At 41.5% G+C, this 25,481-nt stretch overlaps 1 protein-coding gene across 2 annotated transcripts in view; it reads right to left on the bottom strand.

The window, feature by feature from the left end:
- Nucleotides 1-25,481, bottom strand: part of NVL (nuclear VCP like) — a 74,036-nt gene that overhangs the window by 40,601 nt on the left and 7,954 nt on the right. For both annotated transcript variants that reach the window (XM_077813698.1, XM_077813699.1), the window contains exons 7-17: nt 23,384-23,510; nt 22,991-23,067; nt 22,561-22,695; nt 20,224-20,325; nt 18,104-18,221; nt 17,229-17,373; nt 13,858-14,128; nt 10,908-11,126; nt 9,257-9,361; nt 7,178-7,240; nt 4,782-4,901 (exon numbers count right to left, since the gene is read on the bottom strand). In XM_077813698.1, the coding sequence (XP_077669824.1) occupies nt 4,782-4,901; nt 7,178-7,240; nt 9,257-9,361; nt 10,908-11,126; nt 13,858-14,128; nt 17,229-17,373; nt 18,104-18,221; nt 20,224-20,325; nt 22,561-22,695; nt 22,991-23,067; nt 23,384-23,510 (1,482 nt within the window). The remainder of the gene's footprint in view (nt 1-4,781; nt 4,902-7,177; nt 7,241-9,256; nt 9,362-10,907; nt 11,127-13,857; nt 14,129-17,228; nt 17,374-18,103; nt 18,222-20,223; nt 20,326-22,560; nt 22,696-22,990; nt 23,068-23,383; nt 23,511-25,481) is intronic.

Raw genomic sequence — 25,481 nt, 5'->3', positions numbered from 1 at the left:
CTATTGTATACTACTCAACACATGCTTTAAAATTACAAGATCTTGGACAGGGATTCTATTAGCAGATGTAGACTTATAAGCCTCTCTTAAAAAAGTGGAATCCTATTGAACTTTGCTTTTCATGAAAGTTAGGCTAAGAGCAATGGCTAGAAATATGCCTCTATTAGCACACAAATGTAAGTAGACATGACAAGGAAGAATAGGTGGAGAGGTATGGGGGGTAGGGAACAAGGGCTCAATTACAAGAGGAGGTTGTTTGGTGATTCTGCAGATGTCTAGTTGGTTGTTTTAAGATTTATAATTTTATTCAGAAATTAAATATACAAAACCATCAACCTGTCTAGATTTGACAGATAATCCAATCAATGGTAGAAACACACACATTATTATAAAAAGCAAATGGAAACACCTAAGATGATAGGAATCCCAACTACGCACCACAAGAATTATAGCTCTGATACTGGAGCATAGTAGGCAAAACAGCACCAGTTTCCTTGAGCTCGATAACCGTAGGACAGGGAGTTCTTAAAATTATGTTGAGGAACTATACATAACTAGGGTCTGATTCACTACTGCATTACTCCAGTTTTATGCTGATGTAATTTCACTGAAGCTACACCAATGTAAAAACTGGAGTAACAAAATGAACCAGCCCATAGCGTTTATATTGATTTGGGCCCCAAATCCAAGTCCTATAGAGTTCACAGCGCAGGCCTGGCAGGGACTCGTCAGCCTAGCTGTGCTTTGCAACAATATAAATCTCTGCACTTTCTGAAGATGGGGTAGGAACAGGGTACTTAGAGGCAAGCTGCTCTAACTCCCTCCTTCCTACCCATAGGAAGGAGTTGCACTCTGCCCAACCCACCGATGACAATGCACAGACACAGTGACTCCATGGCTACACAGAGGGCATGAAAGCTCCAGGTAGCTGTAGAAAACTTCAAATGGGCTACATCTTTGAACATCTATATAGCAACATGTCTGTACTCATCCAAACAAAGTTGTGCTCTACACTTAAAATTAGCCTAATTTCAGCCATTGGTGTAGCTGCTGTAGCCCAAATCCCTAGCTTATATGAGGAAAGCTGCGATTTGCACTGGTGGAACTCTGATTTCAAGCAGGCATCAACTCCACCAATGCAAATTGCTGCTTTCCTTGTACGCATGGGAATTTGTGCTGGTGCAGCTACACTGATGACTTGAATAGGAGCTAATTCCACATGTGGACAATGCTCAAGTTTCTCTTCCACAAGGCAATCAAGATAGATGGGTTCCTCTGGTGAAGCAGCTATGAAGGCCATATATACACCACTCTGCTCCTGCCATAAAACAATTCCTTTATTGGTTGGGCCAGCACAGACTCAGCATACATGACAAAAAGGAGCTTCTGTTCCCATCATTACTGCAAACAGGGTTCAGGATTTGGCCCGATTTTGCAGTTACGACACTAAACTGCAAACTATTTTCCATTATGGCTTTCCAGTGACAAGAGATATTGTAAAAAGAAAAGGAGTACTTGTGGCACCTTAGAGACTAACCAATTTATTTGAGCATGAGCTTTCGTGAGCTACAGCTCACTTCATCGGATGCATACCGTGGAAACTGCAGCAGACTTTATATACACACAGAGAATATGAAACAATACCTCCTCCCACCCCACTCTCCTGCTGGTAATAGCTTATCTAAAGTGATCATCAAGTTGGGCCATTTCCAGCACAAATCCAGGTTTTCTCACCCTCCACTCCCCCACACACAAATTCACTCTCCTGCTGGTAATAGCCCATCCAAAGTGACAACTCTCTACACAATGTGCATGATAATCAAGTTGGGCCATTTCCTGCACAAATCCAGGTTCTCTCACCCCCTCACCCCCCTCCAAAAAAACACACACACAAACTCACTATCCTGCTGGTAATAGCTCATCCAAAGTGACCACTCTCCCTACAATGTGCAATGGTAATCAAGGTGGGCCATGTCCAGCACAAATCCAGGCTCTCTCACCCCCCCCGCTCTTTTTTTTTTTCCCAGGGACACACACACTCACTCTCCTGCTGGCAATAGCTCATCCAAACTCTCCAAGTTTAAATCCAAGTTAAACCAGAACGTCTGGGGGGTAGGGGGGGGGAGGAAAAAACAAGGGGAAATAGCCACTCCCAGTCTCTATTTAAGTCTAAATTAATAGTATCCAATTTGCAAATGAATTCCAATTCAGCAGTTTCTCGCTGGAGTCTGGATTTGAAGTTTTTTTGTTGTAAGATAGCGACCTTCATGTCTGTGATTGCGTGACCAGGGAGATTGAAGTGTTCTCCGACTGGTTTATGAATGTTATAATTCTTGACATCTGATTTGTGTCCATTTATTCTTTTACGTAGAGACTGTCCAGTTTGACCAATGTAAATGGCAGCGGGGCATTGCTGGCACATGATGGCATATATCACATTGGTGGATGTGCAGGTGAACGAGCCTCTGATAGTGTGGCTGATGTCATTAGGCCCTGTGATGGTGTCCCCTGAATAGATATGTGGGCACAGTTGGCAACGGGCTTTGTTGCAAGGATAAGTTCCTGGGTTAGTGGTTCTGTTGTGTGGTATGTGGTTGTTGGTGAGTATTTGCTTCAGGTTGCGGGGCTGTCTGTAGGCAAGGACTGGCCTGTCTCCCAAGATTTGTGAGAGTGTTGGGTCATCCTTTAGGATAGGTTGTAGATCCTTAATAATGCGTTGGAGGGGTTTTAGTTGGGGGCTGAAGGTGACGGCTAGTGGCGTTCTGTTATTTTCTTTGTTAGGCCTGTCCTGTAGTAGGTGACTTCTGGGAACTCTTCTGGCTCTATCAATCTGTTTCTTTACTTCCGCAGGTGGGTATTGTAGTTGTAAGAAAGCTTGACAGAGATCTTGTAGGTGTTTGTCTCTGTCTGAGGGGTTGGAGCAAATGCGGTTGTATCACAGAGCTTGGCTGTAGACGATGGATCGTGTGGTGTGGTCAGGGTGAAAGCTGGAGGCATGTAGGTAGGAATAGCGGTCAGCAGGTTTCCGGTATAGGGTAGTGTTTATGTGACCATTGTTTATTAGCACTGTAGTGTCCAGGAAGTGGATCTCTTGTGTGGACTGGACCAGGCTGAGGTTGATGGTGAGATGGAAATTGTTGAAATCATGGTGGAATTCCTCAAGGGCTTCTTTTCCATGGGTCCAGATGATGAAGATGTCATCAATATAGCGCAAATAGAGTAGGGGCTTTAGGGGACGAGAGCTGAGGAACCGTCACCTTCAGCCCCCAACTAAAACCCCTCCAACGCATTATTAAGGATCTACAACCTATCCTGAAGGATGACCCAACACTCTCACAAATCTTGGGAGACAGGCCAGTCCTTGCCTACAGACAGCCCCGCAACCTGAAGCAAATACTCACCAACAACCACATACCACACAACAGAACCACTAACCCAGGAACTTATCCTTGCAACAAAGCCCGTTGCCAACTGTGCCTACATATCTATTCAGGGGACACCATCACAGGGCCTAATAACATCAGCCACACTATCAGAGGCTCGTTCACCTGCACATCCACCAATGTGATATATGCCATCATGTGCCAGCAATGCCCCTCTGCCATTTACATTGGTCAAAGTGGACAGTCTCTACGTAAAAGAATAAATGGACACGAATCAGATGTCAAGAATTATAACATTCATAAACCAGTCAGAGAACACTTCAATCTCCCTGGTCACGCAATCACAGACATGAAGGTCGCTATCTTAAAACAAAAAAACTTCAAATCCAGACTCCAGCGAGAAACTGCTGAATTGGAATTCATTTGCAAATTGAATACTATTAATTTAGGCTTAAATAGAGACTGGGAGTGGCTAACTCATTATGCAAGGTAGCCTACTTCCCCTTGTTTTTTCCTACCCTCCCCCAGACGTTCTGGTTTAACTTGGAGAGTTTGGATGAGCTATTGCCAGCGGGGGGGGGGGGGGGGAGAGAGAGAGTGTGTCTGTGTGCGTCTGTCCCTGGAAAAAAAAAAGGGGGGGGGGTGAGAGAGCCTGGATTTGTGCTGGACATGGCCCACCTTGATTACCATTGCACATTGTAGGGAGAGTGGTCACTTTGGATGAGCTATTACCAGCAGGAGAGTGAGTTTGTGTGTGTGTTTTTTGGAGGGGGGTGAGGGGGTGAGAGAACCTGGATTTGTGCAGCAAATGGCCCAACTTGATGATCACTTTTGATAAGCTATTACCAGCAGGACAGTGGGGTGGGAGGAGGTATTGTTTCATATTCTCTGTGTGTATATAAAGTCTGCTGCAGTTTCCACGGTATGCATCCGATGAAGTGAGCTGTAGCTCACGAAAGCTCACGCTCAAATAAATTGGTTAATCTCTAAGGTGCCACAAGTACTCCTTTTCTTTTTGCGAATACAGACTAACACGGCTGTTACTCTGAAACCTGTCAAGAGATATTGTGACTTCCAAACTAACATATCTCAATTGGAGGAATTTTCCATAATTCAAGAGTGATTTGCATATACCTATGAGCACAGAGATCAGCAGGAGTAGGTATCATACCCAATTCCATATTTGGTGCTTGCGTTTTTATCTTTGTCTTAAATCTATGGGGCAACCCTGAAATTGAATTATTGTTTCTGGGAGACAGCAGATTTATGTGGCATCTCTACTGAATGGTCTCTGAGGAAGGGGCCAATGAGACAGTATTTGAAAGTTTACACAACACACTCCCTACTCTGAAACCCAAAACCGAGTGAAGTTACTTGTGGAGGTGTTTTCAGACTCACCTCACGGTCTGATCTCCGAGGGCACAAAGCGTCAACTTCATCAAAGAATATAACACAAGGGGCTGAATTTCTGGCCCGCTGGAATACCTGACGTACAGCACGCTCACTTTCGCCAACATACTGAAATAAGCAAGACAAAGCTCAATGAAACTATGTGAGACATCTACATGTTGCCTGACAACCCCAATTTAACCCATAATTTGAGGGTTGCCAGTTCACTCCATTGAAGTCTGCCACATCTTTTTTTTTAATTGGGGACAAATTTACATCTGAACTGTTTATCTTTGTGATGTCTCTCAGTTACACATGCTCACATTTGATAAAATGTTACATGCAACACAGCTTCAGTGCCAAACAGGCAAGAATCCCCCCTTTTTTAAAAAAAAATTATATCTGTGGTGTTTTGACTAAGAATTAATAGTTAAATTCTTCACTAGAACCTTCATGGATCTTCAGCCGGTCACATCATTTTAGTTATTACAGTCATCCACAGATTTGCATCATCTGAAGTTCATATTGTATGTATGAATATAGAAAGGAACAATTGAAATAGAAGTGAGAGGTTCACTCAAAAACAGTCAGTCATTACTTGTAAAAAAATTTGTTCAAATTCTGAATAGGAATGTTTCATTTTTCCAAACATGTTCATTTACCATTGTTACACTTGGCACTCATTTATCTTCAAAACTCTCAGAGTTCAGGAGTCAAACAGTTTCTCTTTGCACTTAAGGAGACAGGGATCCCCACTATGGCGGATTTCTCTTTTCCTGCCTAAGGGGATCTCTTTCAGCAGACTTTAGGAAGCCCAGGACAATCAATCAAATCCACTGTTTCTAGTTTTACTTCACCCACTACCGATAAGCAGTTAAGTGTTACACTCCTCCAACTCTGCTTTGAAAAACTAAGGCTGAAGCCATTGTGCTCAACACGCTTCTCACTTTGAATCAACTGTAGCACATATTAAAATTTAATTACTGTAAGTGTTTCTAAGCCCAGTGCTCAGAAATATGAGAGACTGAAGCTTCAAACTAGTGTTAATCGTTGATCATAAAAAGCAGTGACATTTAAGCAACATATCTTGAACATTGACATCTTTTCTGATGTTTAAACCTCTATTAAAAGTAGATTGGGAATGAGTTTTGATAACATTTTCAAGCTTGATTGCCTCAAGTTAGTTTAGTAGTTAGTTTGCTTAGGTAGGTGGCCTGATTTGTAGATATGCTGAGGACCTACAGCTCCCATTAAGAATGAAAATTTGTCCTTAGTCTTTCTTACATACTGGCAAAGATGCAAGTAACTGGCTACTTCACCAGGCCCCCCATGGCCTCATTTTCTTTACCATGAGAGGTTGTTTGAACTGGGACAGATCTAAGCCACCTAAAATTCTTCTTTCCTCTTTCTAAAGCAGTGGTCACCAACCAGTAGATTGCGATCGACTGATCGATCCTGGAGCCTCTGACAAGTTGATTGTGATCTCCAGCCACTAAAAGTCCAGCGGCGCAGTGGGGTTAAGGCAGGGCTCCTGGGGTGGAGGGGCAGGGGTCTCCACATGCTGCTCCTGCCTGCAAGCACCACCCCTGCAGCTCCCATTGGCTGGGAACAGGGAACTATGGCCAATGGGAACTGCGGGGATGATGCCCGTAGGGAGGGGCAGTGCTTGGAGCCATATGCCTCCCTTTTCCCCCCCGCGCCCAGGGGAGGGCTAGCTGCTTCCAGGAGCAGCGTGGGGCCGGGGCAGGCAGACAGCATGTCTTAGTCTCGCTGCATCACTGACAGGGAGCCACCCGAGGTAAGTGCCGCCCGGAAGGAGCCCGCACTTCTCCCACATCCCAACCCCCAGGCCTGAGCCAGCACCCCGAGCCCTTGCCCCATCCCTGAGCCCCCTCCCAAAGCCAGCACTCTATACCCCCTCCTGTACCCAAACACTCTGCCCCAGTCCGGAGCCCCCTCCTGCACTCAAATTTCCTCCCAGAGCTTGCAACTGGCACCCTCTCCTGCACCCCAACCCCCTGCCCCAGGCTCATCCCGGAGCCCCTTCCCACACTCTGAACCCCTTCACCCCAGCCCGGAGCCCGCACCCCCTCCCAGTGAAAGTGAGTGAGGGTGGGGGAGAGCGAGTGACAAAGGGAGAGGAGATGGAGTGAGCAGGGCGGGGTAGGTCCTGGATTGCACTTAAATTCAAAAAGCGATCTTGTGCGTAAAACAGTTGGAGACCACTGCTCTAGAGAGCAACCTGCCTGCCATAAGGGCTAGAAGAACGAGGAAGAGGTTATACAATGCAATTTTTGTTGTGCAAACTATCATCTATGTAACGGTTAGGATTCTCACTTGTCCCAGGCTTTAGCTAATAATTCAATGAACAGCAGAGGCCAAGGTGCCATGAGCAAAAAACTTACCATATTTAACAGTTCAGGACCTTTCACAGAGATGAAGTTCAGTCCAGACTCATTTGCTACAGCCTAACAAAAAGATCAAGACAGATATAATTCAGCTCCCACTCTTTATCCTCAGTAGACTTTCTGAAGTCTCTGGGGAATCATCATAGTAAAAATAAAAATGCGATTTATTTTCTCTCCTTGACTGGTTTGGCAAGATTCCAGATGCTGACACTGAGCTGGGATATTATTTTTTATCCTGTCCACTGAACTACGAAGACCATCAAGGAAAAGGAGATCACCTGTCAAGACTTTGTCAAAATATACAAAGCTCATTAGGAGATATATTATCCCTTTACCCACTCCCTAAAAACAAACACAAAGTTTTGGGTTCATCCAAAACAAAAGGGTTTTTATTTTTTTTTTTTTTGGGAGAAATGAAAAAGAAAAATAATCATTTTTGGGTCAAATAAAACATTTTGTTTCTGAGGTTTTTAGCCTTTTTTAAGCATAAAACTAAAGTAAAATTCAAAAAGAAAGTTATTTCAACCTTTTCAGATCTTTTGGTGGGGCTGAAACACTTTAGGAAATTCATTACAAGTTCACAAAATATTTCAGCCAACTCCAATGGAGGTTTTTTTTGGCAAAAAACCTTTGTCAGAAAAATTGTGCCCAGCTCTATTTTTAAGACATTGCCTGCACAGTTCTCATTGACTGATGAGAGCTACACAAAAATTTCAGTCCATAAACAGTGCTCGATGTTCAAAGACAACAACTGGTCAGAAAATTTTGGGTGCTGGAGAGGGAGGAAGGCCATAAGAAATGTAATGCTCCAACAGGAACGCAAGAGCATTTGCAATAGAAGGAATAAGGTAAAGAAAAAAAAGAGCACAGCCAACCAGGTCTGATCACACCCCCCACAGTGGAAAATTCCACAGTGATGAGCACCTTATAAATGAACCATTTTCTTTCCTCTATTTACTATTTTATTTTTATAATTTAATTCTTTGCCTTGTTTTTGCCCCATTCAAGTTAAACCGTAATTATTTTACTAAGAAACTGAATAACTTCCAAAGAAAATCTTGTACTCCAACTCCTGATGGGGTAAGTGCAGGAGCTCAACTCCTATTATATGGCCATCATAAATATAAAGGGAAGGGTAAACACCTTTAAAATCCCTCCAGGCCAGAGGAAAAACCCTTTCACCTGTAAAGGGTTAAGAAGCTAGGATAATCTCGCTGGCACCTGACCAAAATGACCAATGAGGAGACAAGATACTTTCAAAGCTGGGGGGGGGGGGGGGGAGGAGAGAAACAAAGGTTCTCTCTGTCTGTGTGATGCTTTTGCCAGGGACAGAACAGGAATGGAGTCTTAGAACTTAGTAAGTAATCTAGCTATATATACGTTAGATTCTGTTTTGTTTAAATGGCTGATAAAATAAGTTGTGCTGAATGGAATGTATATTCCTGTTTTTATGTCTTTTTGTAACTTTAGGTTTTGCCTAGAGGGATTCTCTATGTTTTGAATCTGATTACCCTGTAAGGTATTTACCATCCTGATTTTACAGAGGTGATTCTTTTACTTTTTCTTCAATTAAAATTCTTCTTTTAAGAACCTGATTGCTTTTTCATTGTTCTTAAGATCCAAGGGTTTGGGTCTGTGTTCATCAATGCAAATTGGTGAGGGTTTTTATCAAGCCTTCCCCAGGAAAGGGGGTGTAGGGTTTGGGGAGGATTTTTGGGGGGGAAAGATGTTTCCAAGCGGGCTCTTTCCCGGTTATAAGTTTGTTGGACTTTATTGCTGCCACCACCAAGCGTCTATGGGCAAAAGGTAAAACAGTTTGTACCTTGGAGAAGTTTTAACCTAAGCTGGTAAAAAATAAGCTTAGGGGATTTTCATGCAGGTCCCCACATCTGTACCCTAGAGTTCAGAGTGGGGAAGGAACCTTGACAATGGCCTGGACCCAGTCATTTTCTGTTAGAAGCCAACTGGTCATTCTTACAAAAAGATCTACTTCTTTTCTAGGACTCTCTGGTCCAATTGTGGTTCTCTCCCACCTTCCAGTAGTCATATGCAGGGTGTGAATTACTAAACTCCTACCTTTGCCAGAAGTGTTTTGCCACACCCAGGAGGCCCTGCAAGTAGAACACCAGCTGGAGTTGTCAGGCCAAGAGCTTTGAATTGCTCTGGATTCCGTACAGGTGCCTATAAAAAAAACCCAAACAGTTATCAGTGACAGAAATTACTCAATTTTCATCTAACTGCAAACTAAAGCCAAAGCAAAAGGTGCATAACTCTGCACCGAAACTGAACAAGCAAAAATATGGGCATATTTGGAGCTGAAAAATAGGTGAGTAGGTACTGGCTTCTGGAAGCAAATGACTATGTTGTGCATAATTTAGGTGCAGACATTGACTCTAAACAGTTTTATTAAAAACCTATTACTTAAGCCCACCATGAATACCCAGTTTATGTAAAGGCCTGTTGAGGAAGAGGAAATTGCAGTGAGAAATGCATGCACAATTATTTTACAAGTTAGAAAATGAAGTTTAGCAAATTGTCAGAAAAGGCTTAGACCTAAATTCACTCTAACAGTTCAAAACCATAAAATAAATGTCCCCATAAATGTTTCATCATTAACCAAGACCAATTAGATCAACCAGAGAAAGTTAGTTGTATATGTTCATTCATAAAATTGTGAATATTTTACCAGCAGTAAACATCAGATACAACACTAGAAACAAGGCCTTACAAAATTGGCTATCAGGATCTTAATAAAGACATACAGAACCATGGACAAAATTATGCACTAATACATTCTAGGTACATGTAGAGGGCACCATGTACCGTGGCTATGGAATTGGCAGTAGAATCTATCCCTTGCCACAGAACTATGCTCTAGAATGTAGGCTTTCCTTTAAAAGTAAAATATTTTCCTAGCCCATTTTGTGAAGATAAAATTTGAAAATGTAAAGTGTGTGTGTAAATCAATGCAAGTATCCTCTTGAGTTTACAGATATTTTAAAATGATAGCTTAGAGAAGTGCAATCTCCTATATTCACCTCAATCAGGTGTTGCCACCTTTTTGTTTCATAGTTAAATATCATCATCATCAACTATTTCACTGGGGGACATGGATCAGCGTTCACGTCGCACTCCCTGTCAGAAACCAGCAGACCAAATTCGGTCATGAATCCTGGTCACGTGCCTCCTGAGGCAAGTTGCACATATGCTAAGATGACTATTTCATGGCTGGTACTTTCATAACAGAAGCATCCAACTGATATGCTTATCCCAAAACACTAAACGGCCTCTCATTCCTCTAGGTACCAAATCCCCAGTTACCCCAACACAGCTGCCAAAACTTCCATGATACTTCACATGCAGTTATCCATCACTTCAAAAATTCACAACACACCAAAAACTCAACAAGTGTGGGGACAGTGTAAAATAAATTAAATCTCAGAAAAAAAACAGAGCCTGTTTGATTGTTATGATGATTCATTTTTATATTAGTTAGACATCTCTCTGAATGCTATAATTTTAAATGAAAGTGCAGCACAATTTCCAGTTTGCTGCACCAGCGTGCTGCAGAATCCTGGGACCTTGTCATAAAATTTAGGACCAGTTTGCTGTGGTACACATAAGACCCTGTGTATACGCCCAAAGAAAACATTATGTAAGTTTGACTCCAGCTAGATATCTTAACCTGGCACTCCCTAACAGGACTTTAAACAGCATTCATGCCTACCAGTATTGCCATAGTGAGCTCCTCCCGAATGTCCTCCAGGGCTCCAACATCCGCCCATGTCACATCAGGGACGGTGACAAAGCCTTCTCTCTTGGCAGAGGGCTGCACCGAAGACAGTGCAACAATGAAATCATTCATTTCGATGCAGAGCTTCTGCAGCTGCTCCTCAAGCAGGGGATTTTGCTCCTTTAGCAACTCTAGCAGCCTCTGCAATTCATCCTGAGGGAGAGGGCGGTGGGAAGAAGAAACAAAGGACAAGATTTTAAGAAAAAATACCATTTTTCTCAGGGTCTTCCCTACAGCCAAAGCCTGTCAAGAGTCCAATGTGGTAACATTCAAGACACAGTGCGTGTGAATTTAACACTGGAGAAAGGTAACAGGCGGACTACCCTGGAGTTTAAATCATTTTATATGTATGTTTGTGTGTGTATATACATATATATATATGTATGTATGTATATACACACACACACACCCCCCTCTACCCCAATATAACACAACCCGATATAAACACGAATTCGGATATAATGCAGTAAAGCAGCGCTCTGGGGGGTGGGGCTGCTTGCTCTGGGGATCCGCGAGTCAGCGTGTCTGGCTCTGACACGCTGCTCTGAGTGGCGTGTTAAAGGTGCTGGGATGGGGGCTGAGGGGTTGGGCGTCTCTGGAGGGGGCGGTCAGGGGACAAGGAGCAGGGGGTGCTTAGATGGGGTGGGGTCTTAGGAGGGAGTACTCAGCGGACAAGGAGGGGACAAGGAGCGGGGGGGATACTGCATACACCGTGTTAGTTCTAACAAAAATGATTTGCTGACTATTAATAATGGAAATGCTCAAGGTCAAAGCAAGTTCGATATGATGCGGTTTCACCTATAATGCGGTAAGATTTTTTGGCTCCCGAGGACCGCGTTATATCAGGGTAGAGGTGTGTGTGTGTGTGTATATATATACACACACACACACAAGTCTAACATGGGCAGTGGTAACACAAACTTTCTCCCACACTGCTTTGGAGAGAGTTCTCTCCACGCTGCACATGCAGTTCTTGACCTCTTCTGTTGGGACTGCCAACAAATCTGTCAAAATTCATTAATTCTATTTAAAAAGGTCATTGCTCATAACAGAGAACAAATTACTGGTTCTGCGTAGCAGCACTGGGAATTTCAGCCATGCATTTACATTCAGTTGTATGTAGCCCTTAAAAGTCGATGCTCATTTATAACAAGCTTTCAGCACATTTCTCTGCATCACTGCATCTATTTTTAGGTTCTGTGGTTAATGCTGTGCAATTGCTATATGCAATTTCCAGTCACCCTCTCTTGTTCCCCGAAGCTGACCAGATCGGTGTTTGATCTTCAGGCTCTGGGTACGGTGGCAGTGAATGACAGAGCGCACCTTGCATTGCTTAACACTGCCCCATCTGGCAAACTGTGGTCCAGACAGACTCTGAAGGGAGAGGGTGAATACTATGCAGGTCTTCGGCGGGAACAATCTCCCTAGCATTTGGAGTTTAAAGCATTGATTATTAAAATCAGCTCCTTACTGAGAGGCTTTTATCAGAGAATTCCTTGACCAAATAACTCCACCTTGCACCATTAACTCTTCCTCTGGTCCTAACATGGTATGGTAATATTAAGGTGGGATGGTAGCTCCAGGATTTCCATTTCAGTAGAGGTTCAAAAGGTCTACAAAATTCTGTCTTTTGGTTGCTTGATTTTCCCACAGCAGTTCGTGGAGGGGAAATGTCGGGTGAGGTTTGCTTGACTGTTTCAAAAATGGCCATGTGACTAACATTTTTCTAGTGTCCAACATTTCCTTCAGACCCTTTCCCACCTGCCGCCCCCCCAAAAAATCCCAACTACATCACTTTGAGGGGTGAAACTCAACAGGTGTGAATGCTTGGTTTTTGTAGATTGGATGAATTGCTGTAGAAAAAGATTTTTTTTGTGTTTATTTTTATAATAAGCATATGTTACTGTTGACTGTCTAATGTGGTCCTAGGATACTGTCATCAAAATTGATCTTACCAGTCCTTAGTATACAGATCCCTGAGTGTTTCCCCAATAATCAGGAACCTCTTTGATCATGCTGACATGAGAGTTGCAGCTATTTGCCTTAACAACAAACAACAACAACAAAATCACTCACTCCTAGTGTTCTAGAAACAGGTGAGGAGCATGAGTCATGATTACATTACCCTAATGCAGCTGCTTATTAGAGTCTTGCATCTTCCCTCTACTTAAATTAAAACTACTTTCCTGGACAATATTTATATAAGCAGAATCCAAGTATGCATGTAGAGTTTAGAGTACCCTGAAATATCAGCTCTTAAACCAGAAGCAGTTCTTGCAGAATGCAGGCAGAGAACAACTAATGTGCACAACACATTTTCAGGAAGCTTCCAAGGGCAGTACTTAAATTTACAGCAGATGGGTGCTGCTCACATTCAATGGCCACACTGTTTCATCTTGAGACATCCAAATATTCTGATATCACGCTGCCTGCAAACACTCTGGCTTGAAACAGAGCCCCAGTCCTGCTACACATGCACAAATGACTTTTTCTGCATTAAGCCGTATTGTAGATCCAACTTTTACCCTTTTTAAAATGTTGCTTCCCCAAAATAGGCAATGGTGCCATACAGTAGAGGAGATTGAACACCAATGAGTGATATCAGCTTAGGAGAACCAGAACCATAGTTTTAGCACCAAGGTGCAGCAAAAAAGTTATAAAATGTTTTGGTGTCATAATACCCATACAGTTTGTACTATCATTTAGGAAAAGTACATTATAAACCAGATGGATGAAGAATGCTACATAACCATAAAAAATTCCATTAATTTAGAACTGAATATTGCTGTGATCAGAAATGTTTAGTGAGACTGAATGGAAAGCTCACAAACAATCTGGTTAGCCTTTAAGGCATTGTGAAATGAGTGTAACAATGGATTAATACCTTAGCAGGAAGCTCTGGATGTTTAGTATCCTTTTCCACCAGTGCTTCTGTTCCAGTCTCCAAGCTTTGCTCAGTCATTGCTTCTCCAGCCCGTACACCTTTCCATTTCTGCTCCTCCAACTTTATCAGGACCCTGTTTACTGTACACATAGCTGCTTCACGACAAAGTGCCATCAAATCAGCACCTACATAGCCTGGAGTCATATGGGCTAAATAATGAAAATCAAAAGATTCAGGGAGCCTAAGTTTTCGACACAAAGTCTGTAGAATTCTGTGTAAGAGAAAAAAAATAGAAGTTGCAACTATTTTCCCTCCGATATGAAAGCAAACATCACTGCTCACTGCTCAGAGATTTAAGTCATCTCAGTTCACTTGTGCAGATCCTAATGGTGCAAGAGCCAAATAATTCACACTTAACTGGAGAGTCGCTTAATGCTGAGAGACACAAAATTAAAGCTATATGTTTTCTCCTGACACTCACACTAAAAGAAACCTACAGTATCAGCCAGGTGATGCTCATTTAAAGGTTAGGAGTTTTGCTGAACATATATTATAATCAGCTACAGGTTTTGTTAGAGTTAATAAAAAAAAACATAACAAACCAACATTGAATTTAAACTGTCACATGACATCCCAACTGGGTTCCACCAAAACTCAAATGGGTTACCACCCACTCAAGTGTTTACTTAGTTCACATTCCTGCATATGACAACATCTGTTTACATTGTACCTGCTGCATTCTTTACAAGAACCCCGTTTTTGTTTGCAGAACATAATGAGGCAGATCTAGTTTAAGGTCCAGCCTTAAAAAGGCACAATCTAAGTATGGAGCAGGTTGAAGCACTTCTATATAGCTAATGAGAATAAAAGTGTTCAAGAGAAAAGATACAGCAGATAGAGGCATAGAGCAATAGTAAGGAATTTCTAGAATGTTGCTCTGGCTGATGCTTGTAAATTCTACCAAGCAATACAATTTACTCTCTAATCCAAGATGATTCCACTTAAATCATGTCATCAATTATGTTCTTCCCTTTACATTAAAATATTTTTTATTAGAACAGGGATACTTTTCCTCTCTTCTAGAGCATTCTCCATGTCAGAGCTTAAAGGATTTCCTCCCCAAGGCCCAACAATCGTTCCACCTGATGACTGCAAAGAATGCTGATAAGACAAATAAAGATGCAAACTTTACAGAGCCATATTATCTTCCAGCAATACAGAAATCTGGGAGAGAGGAGCTAACCTAGTTTTTACAAACAGCAAAGTTTTATTTCAGTAGGGAAATATTAAAAGGCATCACAAACCAGAGAAATGAAATCCACCACTTATGTGTCCTTTTAAATTTAAAAAAACCTGCCATTTGACTGGACGTCACTGATCCAAGCTGCTAGCACTGTGCTAAAACTTTGAATGGAACAATTTATTAAATGACTATTACCTTAAAAAGTTCAATATGTTTTTCTTTACCCACCTAACAGACAAAACTAAGTATCTTTAGTTTTGATTTATTTTTAGTGGCATCGACTTATTTTCTTCCAATTTTTTGGCTCGTTTGACAACAGTTCAAGGGGAGGAAGTGACTCAAGGTATAGAGGTAACAGTGACTGGCTCAGACTGTGATCTAAGCACTATCATTCCTTCATTTAAGATAATAAAAGCATATTCCTTGACAGTAAAGGTTACATTTTTTATAAGTGTATGATTAGAAGCGGGCATGAAAGCTGCCTAATATGTGCATGCAAATCGAGTTCATATTTGCACAAAGATGTGTATGAGCAAACAAAACCTTCATGCACAACTTCAAGAAGTTGTGCACATCTTCAAATAACTGAGATTAAACAAACAGCACTAGCCACTCAGTACCAGTCGGAAACATTCCCTCTATCTTATGGATTCACTGTATGTTAAATGAAACACTAACAATGCCTGTAACTTTTTCCTTTATTCTGTTACACTGTTGTCATGCTCCTATAAAGAAGATTGATTTTTTTTCCATTCTTTAAAAAAATGCAGCAATATTGGTAGTTCCTGTGGGCCCACATCTGCAGGAACTGCAGAAAACAACAACAATATGGAGGAATGCTGTTAGACTCCCAACTTCAACTGTTCAAAACAATGATCAAGATTTTCTTGTCTAAACAATCTCTCTCACATGGGAGGAAGATTACTGAAGATTCTACTCACATTCACCATTCCTGCTCCTTGAAATGGCACAAGTTGTGAAATATCAAAATGCTGATAAGACAAACTACATAATATCTACCTTTTTTTTTTTTTTTTTTTTAAAAAGAACATGGTTCATACCTCTGTGTGTTTAGTTAGGACGGGTTATTTACCATCGAGTCAAAAGGGATTGTAAAAGGAAAGATAAAATAAATGGCCTAGATGAGGAGCATCCCAAATACCTAAACACAATAGCCAGATTTATAGCAGCGAAGATGCAACTCCTCTGCCTCAACCCTGGTAACATAGCTGTTTTGCCACAGCTGAGAAAAGAGATCAAAACGAACAAACTATTACAGGACCTCACATGTAGAAAAGTGTTGGTTGAGTGGCCAGAGACTGTGCAGAGGGTCAGCAAAAGCTGACAGGCTGGCAAGGGGACACAGAAAGAGCACACTGCAAGCGGACCAGTTTGTTTTTCCTAACAAGAGACGAGGATTAGCTCAGTTTACTCTTTCCTTACCAACATTTGTAAGCAAGACACAAGGGCAGGCTTTTCATTGTTTTTACTCTTTCCTCTACAGACTTTGTATCCTTGGGGAATTAATAAATAATCTTGGTTTTGAAGACACTGTTTCTGAACTGTTTTAATCAACCCACTGGTCACAAGTCCCCAGAATGAAAGGGTTTATAGGTGCCAAATGCAGTTGGGCCTATTGCAGTAACATGATTAGGAAACAGGGCAGCTGCAGCCTAGAGATCCACTCTAAGTATAGTTGAGCCACATGGTTCCACTCAGAGTTCGGTGCAAGAAGTCAAGCCTGTCACCTCTGGAGTCTACTCTAGAGGTACTAAAAAGAATCTAAGGTGCAGTTGTGCCCTGTAGCCATGACAGGTGAATAAGGAGATTCAATGACAGAATACTCAACAGCAAAATACATATTGCCAACTCCAGGGTCTATTCTCTTCTTAAAGTTGCCCAGAACACTTGTTAATGCAATGTTAAGAGGAGATTTATACATGCATCCACACGGAACAGCCCTGGATTGGACAGGTAGCATAGAGATATACACACTGTTACCCCTTCTCCACTTACCCATGCAGGCTGATTGGGTGCATGTGGTTATGCGTGCTATATATTTGTCCTTAACTGCCCACTAATTTGCAACAGTTTTACTAATCAGAAGCCTTGGCCTACTAAGATATACCTCTCTCTAGCTGCTTCATCAGGAATCCCTAGACAAATTTCTCGATCAAATCTTCCAGCGCGCCTCAATGCTGGGTCTAACGAGTCTGGTCTGTTAGTAGCTCCAATGACTAGGACCTGAGCAGTGGCAGCCAGATTATTCAGGTCTGAGGATGGAAGGCAATAAACAAGTACTCAGAAAAGAGCTATATCTTCCTATTGGAACATCACTGTTAATGCTACTCTTCTTAAACACATGCTGCAAGAACATATTTACTCTTGATCATAGTTGGGAAACCATTTACTGTTATGCTAAACATCCTGAAGCTGCTTCTCTTTTAACCATGAAAATTTCTAGGCATTTATCTTTATTTCCACTAGCAACATAGTTTGTGCTCTATACAACCTCAGGCATTTGAAACATTTATATATCACTTTTCCAACACATATGTTTACATAGCGCTGAAAGGGTTTCCAGAGTGCTGTATAAATGGATCTGTAAATAACAACCTTCAGGAATATCTTCTCTTCACACTCAAAAGAAGCCGCATTTAGGATGAAATGCGGCAACTGTTAATGGCACATAATGACACTGCAACACAGGACAGGAAGTTAATACCACGATATCCAGAAAAAGCGAAGAGTGCCACACTGGATCACGAGGGGAAATCTAATAAGGCAGAAATAAGTTATATGGAAAGGATTTTAACCAGGGAATTGGTCTTAATATCCCCCACTTCTGCAAAAATACTTTGGGATCTTCAACTACCACAACTGTTCAGAGCTCAATTTAACTCTAATTTTAAACAAATTAAAAGAAAATCAAAATTGGACTTCAAAATAGGGAGGAGGTTAATTTAAAAAATAAAGTATGTTAATTTCATTGCTGAAACTGACCATCCATACAGGTTAGAAGCTGGGCGACAATTCTCCGCTCCATGTCTTTTGAGGCGACTTCTCTTTTTGGGGTGATTGCATCAATCTCGTCTATGAAAAGGATGCATGGAGCATTGGACTAGGAACAAGAACACCAGGGTAATCACTCTCGATACACATAGCATATAAGAAGTAATAATTTAAGAAAAGTGCTTCTCCCATTTCAAAGCTTAAAAGATATTACTGCAAGTGCTGTTATGTATTCTGAACAACTACCCATTCTCAAACCCCAGCACCCCTGCTCCCAAACACTGCTCTCTTCATTCTCTTAGAGAAGCCAAATACATTATGGAACTGTGCATAGGGCTGAGATCTTCAGGAAACTAAAGCATGAGATTTCTAAAAAATATATTTTATGTTGCTTTATGTCTTCTACAGACACCGCATTGTTGTGATTGTTTGTTGATTTGAAAATATTCAAGCCCAAGACAGAAGCTGAGGCATTTAAATTTTTGTTTGGCAAGAAGTCACTCATGCTGTAGAACCTGGAGCGCTAATACCATGCAACGGACAAGGGGCAGGCATGGGCAATAATGGAAACTATTTGCCAACTCAGATTACTAGAAGAATAGGATCATGTTTTAGGAGCGAAAGCAGGGAGCACATAAAATCATTATAGATTTCCATACCATTTCATTTAATGAACTCCATGTTCATAAAAGGACAAAGCTAATAAAAAGTAGCACTTACTTGGTACTTTGATTCACCAGTGTATTTAAACAGTAACTAATCCTAAAAAAAGTATGCTACAGGCAATCACAGAGAGGCTTCTCCATTCAGGTCTGCCATTACCTCCCATCTAGAAAGGCAGTTTAAAAGCACACCCCAAAGCTGTCAAGCCAGTGTAGCATGTGCGCCACCTAGCTGCTCGAGCATTATTTCTCTGAGTTTATCAGCACTTTTGGTACAGAAAGAGCATAATTTTGCTATACAGGGATTATAGTACCAGGCATATGGCACATGCTAGAATAAAAAAGTATTTTGTTCATGAGACCCAAGAGTCACTGAAAAAGCAATTTAAGATAATAAATGTAAATGGCTAAGCTAAAAAAACAACCAATTTTTTTTTTTAAGTTGAAACATGCTTCATACAATAAATTCAACTGAAAAAGTTAATTTTGATAGCTAAGGGCCAGACCATTTTAAAAGCAAAGAATATTTTAATTAAAAAAAAGCCACTCCACATTATCCATTTCATACCATGATTTTGGTTCTTGTTTCCTTATTGTTTGTAATAATGGCTTTTTTAAATTCAAAACAACAGCTCGGGTTCATATTGGGACAAACTATCATGACTCCACTATCCTTGCTTCCTCTGAATCCCATGAAGAAGATTGGTAAATATGTTTTGAGGCCTCAAAATAGTGGGGATGGTGGGGAATGGAAATGGAAAAGCAAGTATTCTCAAAAGGCAGATATGGAGGACTCTCTAGGGAATTATACAGAGATTTACTTAAAAGTGATTTTTAATAAGTAGCGTATCCCCAACCCCTTCTGCTTTTCTTTGCTTCTCATGGAGAACGAGACATAAAGCAAGACACTCTCACATCAGTGTTTGGTCATCACCAACCTGGGCTGGATTTCAGCCAGTAATCCAGCAGTGCTCTTGTTTATTTAAGACTGTGCAGATATGGGAAGATTTAATCCTAACATTTTTCTTAGATTCCTAGATCTTTGCCTGCAATTCCCTATTTCATACTAATATCACTAATGTATCCAAATTCACAGATCTAATGAAGAGGTCAACTTCTTAAGTAACACAGAGTAGTAATTACTCCAGTATATACAAAAGCCAAGTATTTTATGTAGTGAATTGCCTGACACAGTGACTATACATTAATAATTGTATTATAATTTATATTTGCATTGAAGGCTCTTTGGGGCAGGAACTGTCTTTTTGTTCTGGGTTTGTACAGCACTTAGTACAATGGTGTCCCAATCCATGACTGAGGATCCTAGGTTCTACAGTAATACAAATAATTCAATCTTCATTTCAAATTGCAGCAGCAGAAAAGGACCATTAAAAGGTTTTATGAAGAGAAAGGATCAAGCAATTTATTTGCTCAGCTCCCTGGCCTCACCACAGCTTGTTCAAACAACTCTCTCAGCTTCTGTTCAGACTCCCCAGAGACTCCTGATACAATTTCAGTAGCGGCTACTTTGAGCATCGGCAGTCCAAGTTCCTAAAATAAATGTAAAGAACATGGTTATGAAATCTCTAAACTTAAAAAATATTTACTCTTAGCAGGATTTTCTTTGACTAGGTCCCCTAGAACCAGTATTTATACAATTTATGTTATCATAATACCTTACACTTTTAAGGAGCCTTTCAAGAGAAGTTTTTAAAGTGCTTTAGAAACCCCATGCAACACCCCTATATCTAAATGATCGGAGGCACTTAACCAAATGAACAGAGCTGGGAACAGAATCCACGTCTCCTGCTCCCACTTTAACAGCTTAATAGCATTGCCACCGATTACAAAACACTTAGATCAGACATCAGTGTATAGACTATGAGGAATTTCAGTGACAAACTAACAGAGGGCTTGTCAACATGAACATTTAGTTCATGGCAAACTTGAGAGTAATCTACCCTACACTAGCTTGCTGAGCACTAAATGTCCATGTGCACCCTAACAGTTCCTTAGTGTGCTTTGAAATGGGAGTACATCAAAGCACACAAACAAACAACAGATAGCGTGCATCTGCAGGGTCCACACCAACACTTAGTGCACGGCAGACAAGCATGTGGTAGATTTACAGTCCAGCCTGCAGTGAAGTACATGTTTGTGTAGGCTAAAAATACCCAAGATTTAATTCCAAAAGAGTCCATCAACTTTACACAATAAAAGCCTGCAAGTTTTCATTTTGAAAAAAGCTGTGCTCCAATAGCTCATAATTTACGTATAATTTCCAAACTATATAACCTATGGCCATTTAAGTGAATACAGCAATAAAAACCAAAAAAGAGATACTGTATTGACAAGCCTGGCAATAAAAGTCCTCCATTTACCCCCAGAACACGCACAAAGACAGTGATAGTGCAACTGCTCCATAATGCCATAAGCTATCTCTACCCTGAATTGCAGGTACCCTCTACAAGTAGAAAGTAGTTTATTCTCAGTAATAAAATGCAGTAACAATCCCTGACCTCTCTGATGACACCAACTATAACAGGGGTGGGAAAAGTACTGCCCGCGGGCCGTGTCCAGCCCATCAGATCTTTTAATCTGGCCCTTGAGCTCCCGCCAGGGAGTGGGGTTGGCAGCTTGCTCTGCTCCGTGCATGCTGTGGCTCCGCACGGCTCCCAGAAACAGTGGCATGTCCTCCCTCCAGCTCCTACCCATAGAGGCAGCCAGGGGGCTCCGCACACTGCCCCTGCCCCAAGCGCAGCTCCCATTGGCTGGGAACTGCGGCCAATGGGAGCTGCAGGGGCAGCGCCTGCAGACAGGGCAGCACGCCGAGCTGCCTGACCACACCTATGCGCAGGTGCCTGAGGGGGGACATGCCGCTGCTTCCGGGAGCTGCTTGAGGTAAGCGCCGCTGGGAGCCTGCACCTGACATCCTCCCAAGCCCCAACCCCCTGCCCCAGGCCTGATCCTCCCTCCCACCCTCCGAACCCCTCGGTCTCAGCCCGGAGCACCCTCCTGCACCTGAAACCCCTCATCCCCAGCCCAGAGCCTGCCCCCCCCAGCTGGAGTCCCCCCATCCCCCCCATACCTCAGCCTCCTGCCCCAGCCCAGAGCTCCCTCCCGCACCCTGAACTCCTCATTTCTGGACCCAGCCCAGAGCCCGCACCCCCAGCCAGAGCCCTCATCCCCACCCTAACTCCCAATTTCATGAGCATTCATGGCCCGCTATACAATTTCCATACCCAGATAGACCAAAAAGTTTGCCCACCCCTGAGCTATAAGGATGCCACTTGTAGAGGTGGCTGTTTGATGAGGACAGACCATCACCTTATCTGACAAAGGCCCAACAGTTGTTGTATGGTAACTTCCAAGTTTAATGTCATAGGATTACCTCCCCATGGAGTCAGCCATGTCACATCCCAAAACAGATTTCACCTCCTTTTTTAAAATATCCAGGCTGAATACTTTTCTACTGTAAACAGATCAAACTGTAATGTAATATATGGCTTGTTGAAAGTCCATTCCTTTGAGTGCTTTCAAGAAGAAACTGAGCTTTTAATAAAATATTTTCCCCTGCATGAGGATCTATCAAGGAATAATCCTGATTCAGATTGCATTTCTGTTATTTAAATTCTAATGGATGTTTATTTTGAGACAAGATGGGAAGAGGCAAGAGAGATAAAAGCAAAGAGGAGAACGTTCTAGTCCATCTGCCCTCTCTCTATCTTAAGTCTGATTAAAAGAGCAGACAGGAGGAAGGGAAAGCACATATTAGGGCAGTCTCACCCCAGCAATTGCCTGTGCTAGTAATGTCTTTCCACACCCTGGTGGTCCATGTAAAAGAAATCCTCGAGGTGGGACCACACCTAAGTGATTGTATACTTCAGGGTGACGCACGTGTATCAGCATCTTGCACACCTCCTGTTAGAAAGAAGATAAAAATAGAGTAGATAGAAGAAAATAATGTAAACACTAAAATGCATAGAAGGATAACTTCTGTCTCACTTACTTCAGTGACTGATATTAGGGAGCTAAGTTTGGGTTAAGATCTATAGCTAGTCTTACTGCCCTCATCAATCATTGCCAATGATTTGCTGAGTTGCTATGCAAATCAGTCCTGCTTCGGCTCCGGTTCCCTCATTTTGTATATATGTAGTTTTATTCACTAGGTTCTTTACCCCGTAAGTAACCTAGCAACGGTTTAATTAAAACTAACCTTCAGAGTTTCATCACTGCCTCCCACATCGTCAAATTTCACTAAAGGGAACTGCAGCTCTAGTCCTTTAGTTTTAACTGCAGGAAGAAAAAGGAAGGGAATAAATGAAGTCATTAGAATTTGGACACAGCAGAAGCCAGTGGCTGCAAACCCCAACAAGACAGACACCGATCTGAACACTTGGATAAAAGATTATATAGAACAAATTATTTCTTATGCAACAGTCACACGACTGGACTATTTTCTAGCACAACGTGAAAGATGAACGTCTTCCTGAAAGGCTCCAGCCGAAAAGTCAACATTTCAGAAGTGCAGCATATCTCTGATTCCAAATGCTACAGCTGCCAACAACCAACATACCCGAAAAGTCACTTCAGAAATAGTAGCTTTCACCTTTCTGCTTACGCAAAACAGATTCTATTTCTTCATCTACATCTTGAGATTCCTCTTTCCTTCTTTTTCGTCTCTTGCTCTTTGTCTTCTTTCCTTCACTCTCCAAAAAAGAAAGGTCTTTTGATTTCTAGAGCATAAAAACACAGAATGATATGACTGAGTCTTCAAATATTTAGTACATAAGTGACTGATCTTTTCTACAGACACTTGAAAGAGCAGAACAAACAAAATCTGAAGACACATATGGTGTTTTATGCATAGATATTATGAGACTGGTAAGACACAAGGTATGATCAATCCTTTCCGTATCTAAATCATTTTATGACTTGGTTTTTACTAAGGATTGTTTACAGTGATCTGTCTTTTCTTTTTTTGGCACGAAAGTTCCAGAAAAAATGTGTATACATAAGCTAGGAAAAGATCTAAGAATAAAAATCTGATTTAAATTAGGACTCATCTACACAGGAACTTTATTCCGGAATAAGGTAGGCTGCAAATTTAAAGCACAATAGTGATTCCAATATAACTCTCTGTGTGGACACCCTTCTTCTTGAATAAGGGCATCCATGTGGGTTACTATTCTGAAATAGATATTCCAGTATAGTTTATTCTGCAGTAGCTATTCTGGACAGTTTTCTCATGCAGACAAGCCCTGAATTGCATAATTACTGTAAAGTAACAACCACTGTCTCTTAATATAGCTGTGTGTGTGTGGTGTTTATATACATATATATAAAAATAAACCACCTCCATTAGAAACAATGTTAATTACCAGTAACACACTATGTTTGTACAGCACTTTGCACAGTGGGATCCTGGTTCATAAGTAGGGCTTCTAGGTGCTGTGGTAATACACATACTAATCACCACCAATATTATAGTGAATATTGTGCAAATATCGCTGTATATGCAAAAAAAATACAAATGAGAGAATGGACAGATGAGATTGAGCGTCTTGTTAACTATGTGTTTTGTTTTCAACACAATTTGGTGGACATTTTATTCCACAATGATCCCCCTGCTACGCCATCTCCCCTTGTAGGGGTAAACACTGCTACTAGGGCTAAAATGACAACCTTCCACATCCACCATCAGCGTTATGTAAATCAGCCAGCACAGTGGTGAGTGAATAGGACGATATGCCTTGTCCACTAGAGAAGAAAAACATCAACTCCACAACATGCCTTTTATCCACTGACAAAGAGGTCCTGGGTGTCTCTTAATCCCAAAACTCCTGTATATTCCCAAGAAGAAAATCCCCTGGTTCTATTTTTGAACACTTTCCATTCTTAAAAACTGGTTCTGGGGTCGCAGTGTCACCATAAGGATATTTTTAGATATACTGAGAACACATTGCCTTAAAGGGTCAATGTAATCACATTTCTGCCTGAAAGCATTTTGCTGACTTTTGTTAAAGAACACCTAAAATTACTATAACTGAAAGAAAGACATCAAAGAAATTTATTTCTTTTCAGCTTGTTTACTTTGTACATTGTGGACCTAAGGGCCTCTTTATGTCAACTGACAAAGGGCCTACTCAACACACGTGTCATAATATTTAGCCAAACAGTGGCTTGTCAGGTATTATATAATATCTAGTAACGCTGTCGTGAATATTGAGAGATGTATGGAAGGACTGTATATAAAGAGTTATGCATATGTGCTAGAAATATGCTCTTCAAATAAGTTTTGGAGGCATGTGGATTTCAACAAAGGAATGTAGATTTCCCTGTCTGCATGGTTCAAGCTAACAGGCTGATAGAAAAACAGTTGATTACAAACAAAGGACAATTAAAGTACATTTGCATCTGAGTTAAACAAAGTGATCGAGCCAACTGAGAAAACAAATTGATCAGAGGATGAAGGGACTTAGTGCCTGTACCCCAAAGAATTAGCAGCAGGGGAGAGGAGCTTTGTCTGGGTTTACTTTTCAAGGGATTCATTTAAAAAGTATTCTGTACTATAAAAGGGAAGAATAGGGAAAAAGGATCAGCATCCTCTGAATCTGTGAATAGTGGATCCACCTACCTGAGGGGCTGGAGACACTGATAGCTTGATGTAAGTGAGAAAGCTGTTTAAGCAATGACTGCAGTTTGCT

The sequence above is a fragment of the Eretmochelys imbricata genome, chromosome 3, assembly GCF_965152235.1.
Source record: "Eretmochelys imbricata isolate rEreImb1 chromosome 3, rEreImb1.hap1, whole genome shotgun sequence".
Lineage (NCBI taxonomy): Eukaryota > Metazoa > Chordata > Testudines > Cheloniidae > Eretmochelys > Eretmochelys imbricata.
The sequence above is the reverse complement of the archived record's forward strand: the minus strand, read 5'-3'. Positions and strand labels throughout refer to the sequence as shown.